Below are 11,178 nucleotides of genomic sequence, written 5' to 3' on the forward strand. Positions count from 1 at the left end.
TCAGTTTTCTTTCATTGGAAACACATCAATGCACAGTTTTCTCTTCATGTACTGCAAGGGCAAAAAGTGCAAAGCTGTGTAAATTCCACACAACATAGTGGCCAATGTTAATCTTCACAAAATGCCTGTCTAGTTAGTCCTAAATCTAGTTGCTGTGTCAGGGTCTTGACTGCAGATTACCAATGCACCATCACAACCTCACCCTGCCAGATTAGGACCAACTCCAGGTCTGGCCCGGTGCCCAGACCAGGGGCAGTGATGCGCGCTTCTGGTGCCTTATGTGCATGTAAACCAGAGCTCCACACAGACAGAGGCGGTACCTGCACATTAGAGGAGCCAGGACTGGGGCTCAAACCCAGAAGGACAGTGCTGACCACTACACCGCCGAGCAGACAGCCATTGGTTGGCCACAAAGTAATCATCTAACTGGCTCCCGTAACACAGATGGTAAGGAAAAGAGCCCCAGTTACTAAGGCAGAGTTAACGTCAAGTTAGCTGACAAATGCTCACTGTCATCCATGTTCAGAATTCCACTGACATCGGAAGTGTGATGTTAGGTGTGTGTGCGCAGTAGCCTAGGTCATCAGAGAAGCTGATTGGCTGGTGAGTCATAACATTATTTAACTATCAGCTAGCTGATTGACTAAGCTTCTGCTTTAAAGATGGCACATTCTATCTCTGTAACTGTCCCACTGCTTACCGAGAGAGAAAATTTTTTATTTGTGATAATCCAAAGGTTTCTGTGAAATTCACATTTTATTCAAGGCTGTGTCTATGCTGGAGATCACAGAACAACAAGTTAACTCTCATGTATAAATAGACACAGACAAAGTGAATGAAAAATATTTTATTGCTTCACATTCTGAAAAGGCTAGGAGAAATATGATGTGGTAAAATAACAACAACAACAAAAACAAAACAAAACAAAACAAAAAAAAAACAGATTCTAGTTTGACTTTTCAGTGTTGCAGCAAGCAAAAGGGCAGGACAGGTTACAAACAGCAGGTGACATTTGTATGTCAGACAGGTGCACTATATAGAAGACAGGATTCACTTAAACCAATTCACTCCATCTCTTTCTCTCTCTCTGCTAAGACAAAAAACTTAGAGGAGTGTAATCAGCATCAGCTTGGCCCAAATGTTTCCTCAGAAAGTCCTGCACTTTGAAGAGATCTATGTGGAAGTCTCGGGTGTGTTCCTCAGACTGAGGAAGCTTCTCTCCTTTCTCCTTACAGAGATCTGCCACGCCCCAGCTAACGATTCCCACCTGAGTGGAGAGGAGAACAAATGTAAGAGTTCAAACATGTGAGTGCTAACGCATATCCTCTGGGACATCCTCTCATTTTCAGCTCTGTCTCTCCCTGTTTCACTGAGACATTTTACACATGATCACGGTGTGAGAGCACAAGCCCCCAGTTTTAGCTCATTCACTCACCTGGATTACACGAGAGTGTCTTTCCATGACCACGGCTCCTCCAGAATCACCTGCCAACACAGAGAAACAGCAATGAACTTACACACACACACACACACACACAAACAGAAATGCTAGTGATCACTGGGTGAGTGCCTTCAGACTGTCACAGTGTTAGTCACTTGGTCCTTAAATGTGATTCTCTCAGTGTGTTGGGAGCGGCTGGTACACATGTTGGACATGTGAACATGTATTAAATGATTAGTGACTGTGCAGGTCCACAGGCCTCTAGGGTTTTGATTCTGTCATTCAAGAGCTCTGATTTTCCTGATCAGAAAGGTTGTGTTGAACTGAAAGGCATCGGCTATATACTGTATGCTGGTGTTTTTTTTTACACATGCTGCGAAAAACGTCCCCGGGTTCTTAAGAGACGTCAGAAGATACCGAAACAATAAAAGTCGACAGGCAAAACCAGCCCTCATCAGTTTACAACAGTCTCCATTTGTGTATTATGATCAAATCAAACATACCCTTGCAAGAAATGTCATCCACTTCTGGCTCAGTTCCGCCACTGCACAGAAACTGCTCGGTGATTTTGGCAATTTCATTATCTGTAACACCTTTGATCACGCTTTTGGCATCTGCAATACAAGCCGGTCTCTACGAGAGGAAAAAAAAGACCATCCACAGAGAAAGTAACCAAACGAATGCTCTCGCCGCGCTGAGATGAATCATTCACATACAGCACAGATACAGTATCTCTAAGATGAATCATTCAGATACAGCACAGATACAGCACCTCTAAGATGAATCACTCTCATACAGCAAAGATACAGTATCTCTAAGATGAATCATTCACATACAGCACAGATACTTACAGCACCTCTAAGATTAATCATTCACATACAGCACAGATACAGCATCTCTGAGATGAATCATTCTCATACACCACAGATACAGTATCTCTGAGATGAATCATTCTCATACAGCACAGATACAGTATCTCTGAGATGAATCATTCTCATACAGCACAGATACTTACAGCACCTCTAAGATGAATCATTCTCATACAGCACAGATACAGTATCTCTGAGATGAATCATTCACATACAGCACAGATACAGTATCTCTGAGATGAATCACTCTCATACAGCACAGATACTTACAGCACCTCTAAGATGAATCATTCTCATACAGCACAGATACTTACAGCACCTCTGAGATGAATCATTCACATACAGCACAGATACAGTATCTCTGAGATGAATCATTCACATACAGCACAGATACAGTATCTCTGAGATGAATCACTCTCATACAGCACAGATACTTACAGCATCTCTAAGATGAATCACTCTCATACAGCACAGATACTTACAGCACCTCTAAGATGAATCATTCACATACAGCACAGATACAGTATCTCTGAGATGAATCATTCACATACAGCACAGATACAGTATCTCTGAGATGAATCACTCTCATACAGCACAGATACTTACAGCATCTCTAAGATGAATCACTCTCATACAGCACAGATACTTACAGCACCTCTAAGATGAATCATTCACATACAGCACAGATACAGTATCTCTGAGATGAATCATTCTCATACAGCACAGATACAGTATCTCTGAGATGAATCATTCTCATATAGCACAGATACAGTATCTCTGAGATGAATCATTCTCATACAGCACAGATACTTACAGCACCTCTAAGATGAATCATTCTCATACAGCACAGATACAGTATCTCTGAGATGAATCATTCTCATATAGCACAGATACAGTATCTCTGAGATGAATCATTCACATACAGCACAGATACAGTATCTCTGAGATGAATCATTCACATACAGCACAGATACAGTATCTCTGAGATGAATCACTCTCATACAGCACAGATACTTACAGCATCTCCGAGCTTGATGGTCACATTCTTCTGCTTTATGTCTGCGTTATCCTTTGTCATGAAAGCAGCGGGCTCCAATTTCTTACTCAGTAATGCTTCTCCTGAAAAAACAAAAAACAAACATCAGTGCTCATTGTACAAACAGGACAGGGAGATTGTGTGCATTGGCAGTTTTTTGTATTAGTGTCAGCAGAGTTTCCTGATTTGCTTTTTTTTTTTTTTTTTCTGCCTAACTTCCTTGTTGCAACCCAACCAAGGACGCTCAGCCTGCCTGTTCTTGACCCCTGTTTGACTCCATGTTGACCTGGTGTCTGTGTGAGTTTTCCCCTCCCTCCCTGGCCTTTGCCCCTCCCTCCCTGGCCTTTGCCCCTCCCTCTCTGGTTCCTACTCATCACTCACTGTGTTTCTCACACGTCACATCGCCTGACAACCTCAGAGCACGGCTGGTCTCCTCAGTGCACGGAATGCAGAGGGGTCTGTAAAAAATGAGAAAAAAAAACCCCATAAGGAAAACACATAGAAAACATAAGCATTATGTGTATATTATTTAACAACCTTTATTTGGTGTCCTGTAAGAGAGAGAACAGGACGACTCCTGTATCCCATTTTAATCTCCCATGAACAACGACTTTTCAGTTAAGCTATAAGTAGTCTCAGATGTGCTGAATAATGTCTGTAATCGTGATGAAAATAAGACAGAACGTGCGGTCATAAGCTGAGACCGCTGTCTGCAGAAGATGTTTCCATAAGACAGGACAACCTGCAGCATGGAGAGAGTCTGAAATCTTCCGCTGGATCTTAGTCCTCACCTTATTCTCCTGGAAATCGTGGCGTGTTTCTCCAGTTCTAGGAGGGCTACATCATAGTCGTAAGTCTCATTGATGCCTTTGTCTTTTTTAGCAGTGATGTTGAATTTTGGATGAAGGAATAAATTTTTTACATTTTTACCTGAGAGAAGCAAACATAAAAAAAAAGTTCAGTAAAGCTTGTTGTTTTTTTTATCTTATAAAATTATCTTCATAGTTTTCATAGTTTTTTTCAGGGCTAGAAGAGGAGACATTCAATGGAAATGTATCAAATAAAAGCATGAAGTGAAACAATAAAAAGTCTCTTTCATTGGTGTCAGCGTGAAGATCATGTCACTCATGCTGTATGGGACAAATGAAAAAAGAAAGAAGTTACTTACTACTACTGGTGCCATCCTCGATGATAACTTTAATTTTGTCTGGTGTGTCAAGAAAGTTGAAGCAGTGTGCAGCTGTCAGCACAAATCGAGGAGTCACCAGAGAGCCCATACAGTTACTGATTGGTTGTCCTAAGCTACGCTGCATTAGCAGAGAGAGAAAGAGAGAGAGAGAGAGAGCGGGAGAGAAGAGGATAAAATTATATTTTGCCTGACTTGAGAATGTTCAGTATGTTCAGAATCCTCGTTTAGTGTTAAGTTGCAAGTGAAACACAGAGAACGGGATACCTGGTCACTGAGATGGCGTTGAGATGCAAAAAATCAATAAAAACAGGTGGCAAGAACAGCTCATACTTACAGCCACAGAAATTTCACAGAAACACTCATAGCCACAGAAATTTCACAGAAACACTCACAGTCACAGAAATTTCACAGAAACACTCACAGCCACAGAAATTTCACAGAAACACTCATAGCCACAGAAATTTCACAGAAACACTCACAGCCACAGAAATTTCACAGAAACACTCACAATCACAGAAATTTCGGCCAGCCAGGGGTGCTTTATACGTTTTTCCTCAGGGTTGGTGGAGTCGTAGTTCCAGATGGTTCCACATAAATCTACACTGCTGCTCTCATCTGAGGAAAGAAAATGTCACTGATTTTTAACGATGATCACACAGGTAAGACCCACAGGTAGAATGAGGTGAGTTCCTCGGAACTGTGACTACAGTATACAAAACACACACACAGACAAGCGTGAACACAGAGAAGAATGTAGAACACAAACCAATCATTTCATCAAAAGTCTCCTCCAGGTTTTTCAGGTCCTTGAGAATGAAGAAATGTTTTTCTTTTGGACGTTTGGTCACATATTCATCCACATCTTCCTGCTGCACATCTTCACCAACTCCAAACACATATAAATCTGCAGGGAGAGAGAGAGAGAGAGAGAGAGAAGGGATCAAATTTTATTTTGCCTAATTTCAGAGAAATCTTATTGAAGGTCCTTCTGACTCTGAACCAGTTCATCTGTCTTTCCTCTCTCTGTACTCCTCCTGCATCACTCACTCACTCCCACTGCCACAGAAAAAAACATCACTCACTTACTCACTCCCATTGCCACAGAAAAAAACATCACTCTCTCACTCCCACTGCCACAGAAAAAAACATCACTCTCTCACTCCCACTGCCACAGAAAAAAACATCACTCACTCACTCCCACTGCCACAGAAAAAACATCACTCTCTCACTCCCACTGCCACAGAAAAAAACATCACTCACTCACTCACTCCCACTGCCACAGAAAAAACATCACTCTCTCACTCCCAGTGCCACAGAAAAAAACATCACTCACTCACTCACTCCCACTGTCACAGAAAAAAACATCACTCTCTCACTCCCACTGCCACAGAAAAAGAGAAATTCAGTTGGCAGTTCGTGCGTCTCACCGAGATACTCTTCCCGCTCTGGATTGCCTTTCATGATAAGCTCTTTGATCTGCTCCACCTTTGGTCTGGGTTTCCCGCCCATGTTGGCCACACCTGCCCGGAGTCATCACACACACACACACACACACACACACACACACACGGTCATTGTCAGTAAACACTCATGACACAAAAGGACAGGACAGAGCACTGAGTGTGCTTCTTATAGTTTCTTATTTCTAGTTTGATTAGTACAGCTTAGATCTTCATCACAGTCAACTCTCGTAAACTTAGCAAGCTTATATAAAATAATAATATATAAATAAATAGATATAATTTATCTCCTCTGCTTTCAGATTGCCACAAGCATATTTGCACCTGCAGCTTAATGAATAAAAGCCCATGATTCTAAAAGTCCACGATTACCGTCAGTGAACATAATGATGACATGGCGGATGTCATCAAACTCAGGCTCTCTTTGCTTTACGAAAGTCATCTTTCCATGAATAGTGGAGAAGGCTCTGGCGATATTGGTTCCCGATGCATCGCCCTTGTCTGTCACAAATGTGAAAACAGAACCGAGTCAAGATGTGTGACAGTTGTGTTTCAGGTGCTATGACGCTGCATGTGTCATCAAACGTGCTGATGGAGAACCTTGGAGCTGCTCGTCAGAACACTCTCTGAACTGTCCAGTGGAGGACTATTGGAGATTCATTAGTTACTTTAAGATTTGAAAGCTTTACATATATAAAAAAAAGTCTCACCATCATAATCAAACTCATCAAGCTGCTTCAACATTTCTGCCAGAGTTTTATCTGGATTATTGTAGAAGTCCACGATGTCCACGACTTCGAAAACTTCAGTGGCGAAAATAAAAATTTCATACTTAGGCGTGACCTCATACACACTGATCTGTAAAGACACAAACAAACAAACAAACAAACAAACAAACAAAGCCAGTAAACCAGGTAATCATAGACTTACAGCATTCACTTAAAATCCTGGTTGCGATTTTATGCATTGGTAATATTAGTCGTTTAGCAATAGGAACTTCAATAAGAATGTAAAATTCTCACATTTAGGACTAAAACTCCACTGTCAACGTTAATTAATGTGACCAGATTAATCCACACATACCTTGTCAATGAGTTTCTTAACGATTCGTTTTGACTGTTCAAAATCGTCTGGATCTATACTATCTGATGCATCCAAAGCGATGTAGATGTGAAGATTTCCACCCTTTCTCAGTTGGATTTTCCTTCCAAACTGAGTACGATCTGGAGGGGAAAATGTGTTAGAGTGCTACCAATAGCTTGAAAAAAAGTCAGCCAACACCTCAATACTCGCGTTGGGTGGGACTGTATTTCACAAATGGGAACAGGAAGAATAATGACTATTTCTGCTGTCTGAACAGTGGGACTTGTGATTCCACACAAAGACGATAAATTAGCATGTGATACGGCGGGCGGACGCGCGGCGCCGGAGAATGCACTGGAAGAGCTGTAAATGAACTCACTTAGTCCCTCAAACTCAGACACCGCAAGGCTGTTCCCAAGCGAGTTTCCGAACGCCTCCGAAACTTCCTCAGGTGTGTCGTACGTGTAATCATCTGGGGGGAAAAGACAATGTGTCGTGACGTTTTCATAAGAGTGTCTAAAACTCGAATTAAAATCATATGTATGTAGGTATATGTAAGCGTTTAGCAAGCGCAGTTCTGCCTCAGATGCACTCAGAGCGACTGGCGGTGAGATGCGTTCGCTGGACTCACAGTAGCATTCCGGCTCCTTCCCGGTCCACTGCCCGCCCTCCGTACACACGCGCTGTTTGGAACCTAGCAAAATCAGGGGTCTATCACAGCGGTATGTGACTTTGTCGTCGATGTTGAAGATATGCCCGGTTCTGCTTGCACCGGCGGGAATACCAGGATCTGGACAATGGTCGGCTGGGTGGGAAGACAGAGAGACCATTATGTAAATAAGCTGACAGAAACACTGCGCTCAGTGCTTTTTCAGTGAACAACTGAGTTACAGTAACAAAAAGTGTATTTATACATTTAACTTTATGAACTAAGCCACATATAGGGGCAACGTGTGTTAATCCGTCAGGGTACATGAAAACACCACTCACATCATCTAATACCTAGTATACCAGGACTAGTGAGTGGTTACCAATCAGATGTCATTTTCCAAACATTCCAAGCATAAGTTCCATATTGATCTACTTGTACGTGTGTGTGCGCGTGCATGCGTGTGTGTATGCGTGCATGTGTGGTGTGTGTGTGTGTGTGCGTGTGTGTGTGGTGTGCGTGCGTGTGTGTGTGTGGTGTGTGTGTGTGTGTGACAGTCAGAGAGAGAGCATGGGAGAACTTACTGTCATGGCTACAGATATATGTGTGTGCGTGCATTCGTGCATGCGTTCGCGCGTGCGTGTGTGTGTGCGTGTGTGTGGTGTGCGTGTGTGTGACAGTCAGAGAGAGAGCATGGGAGAACTTACTGTCATGGCTACAGATATATGTGTGTGCGTGCGTGCGTGTGTGTGTGTGTGTATGTCTGTGTGTGTGTGCGTGCGTGTGTGTGTCTGCGTGTGTGTGTGTGACAGTCAGAGAGAGAGCATGGGAGAACTTACTGTCACGACCACAGATATGTGTGTGCGTGTGTTTGTGCGTGCTTTCGTGCGTGTGTGTGTGTGTATGTGTGCGTGTGTGGCGTGTGCGTGTGTGGTGTGTGTGTGTGTGTGTGTGTGTGTGTGTGTGTGTGTGTGTGTGTGAGAGAGAGCATGGGAGAACTTACTGTCACGACCACAGATGGGTGTCACACCAGTCCACTTCCCATTTTCTTTGCAGCGTCGAGTGGACGAGCCTCGGAGTGTGTAGTCAGAGTGACACGCGTATTCAGTGACATTTCCCACATAATACCGCGGCTGATATGGGGACACGTTACCATTCTCCAGCACCAGGGGATTGGGACACGTAACCACTGCGGCGTGGGGTGAGGGGGGGGGGGGGGGGGGGGGGGGGGGGCATAGAAATGGTTTAATGTTTTTTTCAAAACTTATACAGATATTAGACATTACAATATAATAAAACATAACATAATATAATACGACTGTATATACTGTTGTGAAAAGAAATGGAACTCATATATATATTTTTGAGGCTGTTGAATTACCCCGACACTCCTGTACAGGTCTTCTCCTGGGCTTTGGGTCCCATGCCCCATCACGGCACTGGCGTTTCTTATGAGGATAAGGATAATGACCTGCTGGACACTGGTAGTGCAGAACACTGTCCTCATCAAAATTTTGAGTCAGAGTGTAAGTCCCCCCAACGATGGACAGGTCTTTATCCGGACACTGTGTAGCCGAAGGAGTGACCACTGGGAGAGAGGAGCAGAAATAGAAAACGGTTTGAAGAGGGGAAAGGATAATCGCACGACAGAGATACAGAGAAAATATTTTAAAATTATGCTAATAATCATAATTTAAAAAAAAATATTACACAGATTGGAGAGGAACAAGAAACATAACAGAAAGAGAGAAAGAAGAACAGACCATCCGATAGAAATTATATATAATTTTGTTATGGTTATGTGTAACCCTTTGTAGTCTGACTTCATTTTGTCCGTTTTGGCATAGATTTAATTTTGCCTCCGTTTAGAATATAAAGAGCGGACTTTTCCCCCTAATGCATGACATCAGTATTTTTTCATCACACACTGAACGATAAATCTGAAAGATCATTTTGTCAAGACATTAAATAACTGTCAACAGCGCAAAATACGAGAAAAAAAAATCTCGCCTTTAGAATTTGAAAAGTCTTTGCTGGTATCCCCCCCAATTGTCCTTAGGGTAAAACGGCGGAAAATGGAACAGGTTTCCCGGCAATAATTTAACATAAATCTGACATTATAATAACTCCACTGCTTGCTGCCGTGTGCCTCCAGGTCACAATTAATGTACATCGCTTATCATCGTCGGCGATGGCGTCGACTCCATACGTACAGCTGACATTCTGATGACTGGTGTACTGTTACTTTATGTCTGTTGTGTAAGGATAGCTGTTTAAGAGACTTTTTCAAGCATTAGATGAGCTTTAAGGAATCACTCTGGTTGATTTTACTCTGGTACAGTAATCATCAAACATGCAAATTCAATCCTCAGCGACCTGAACCGGGAAGTTCTGTGATCACCATGTGTGAAACAAGAAGATTGGAAAAACAAACAAACAAACAAGCAAACAAAAAACAAAAAACACAACAACCTGAGAAGACAGTTTCACCTATGACATTTTTTGAGACCTTTCTCTTTCTTTCTTTCTTTCTTTCTTTCTTTTAATCCTCGACTCTTAGTTATATGCAAGTTTTGTTTAAAATAGCTCGGTAACAAACTTACCTGCCACAAGACAAGCAAATAAACCCCAGCAAAAAACAAGCCCCATGCTGCTTTGTGGTGAATGAAACTCCAGATTAGACTTCTAGGTGAGGAGGAGTGTGTTTTTATGTGAGGAGGAGTGTGTTTTCTATGTAGGAGGAGAAGATGTGAGGCAGGACCTGACTTGGGCCGTTTGACTACTGTTTAACAGAGGGGAAAACAGGGGGCGTCGATAACCGCCTCAGTGACCCATTAAAAAAATCGTCTATTCTATTTGACTCCTCTTCAATGGTCTTAGATGTCAACGATCAGTAAATGATCAGATAAGAAAGAATGAGCACTAAGAGAATGTATGTCAGTAATCTCATCATGTCTTTGCATGGTCTCTGTTCTGTATCCCCACTCATTCTCAACCATTTCAGTCATTTCTGACATTTCAGTTCATTCGTCTGCCCTTTGTTTAAACATGTGACCAAGCTTATGCTATGCTTAAAGTAGAAATTATGAAAGTTAATGATCTGAGTTTTTCCAGTAGAACATAGCAGTGTACGTTAGAGAATGAGACCTGTTTATTTCTACATGCTTAATTCATGAAATAGGTTCACTGGTGACATGGCCCCAGAACACACACACCCTCTTTTGTAATACAGTTTAATTGTTGAGATGCAGATCGTCCTGTTGACAGGCTAGCTTCCCTTTACACGACAGCAATCTTTCCTGTGTTAAAAGTTCACATCTGGAACCTTGGTTTCGTCTCATTTTAATAACGATGAACATCAAACCTGGTTAGAATTTTACAGACCACTCTGGATAAGTAGTTGTACAGTGTTTGCGGTGGCAGTGGGTCAGGCCTATAACGTGTGCTAATA

General features: G+C 42.3%; 1 protein-coding gene across 1 annotated transcript; it reads right to left on the reverse strand.

Annotated features, from left to right (window-relative positions):
• Positions 1-832: 832 nt before the first annotated feature.
• Positions 833-10,438, reverse strand: LOC115807398 (complement factor B). The gene is made up of 18 exons (XM_030768351.1): positions 10,331-10,438; positions 9,109-9,315; positions 8,731-8,916; positions 7,710-7,883; positions 7,458-7,550; positions 7,079-7,218; positions 6,706-6,853; positions 6,368-6,496; positions 5,963-6,055; positions 5,302-5,439; positions 5,044-5,150; positions 4,515-4,653; positions 4,138-4,276; positions 3,728-3,804; positions 3,329-3,429; positions 1,945-2,074; positions 1,436-1,485; positions 833-1,267 (listed from the first exon to the last, which is right to left on the reverse strand). The coding sequence occupies exons 1-18, from the start codon at positions 10,374-10,376 to the stop codon at positions 1,091-1,093; spliced, it is 2,274 nt and encodes a 757-aa protein (XP_030624211.1). The 5' UTR covers positions 10,377-10,438; the 3' UTR covers positions 833-1,090.
• Positions 10,439-11,178: the final 740 nt, after the last annotated feature.

The sequence above is a fragment of the Chanos chanos genome, chromosome 3 (assembly GCF_902362185.1).
Source record: "Chanos chanos chromosome 3, fChaCha1.1, whole genome shotgun sequence".
Taxonomy (NCBI): Eukaryota; Metazoa; Chordata; class Actinopteri; order Gonorynchiformes; family Chanidae; genus Chanos; species Chanos chanos.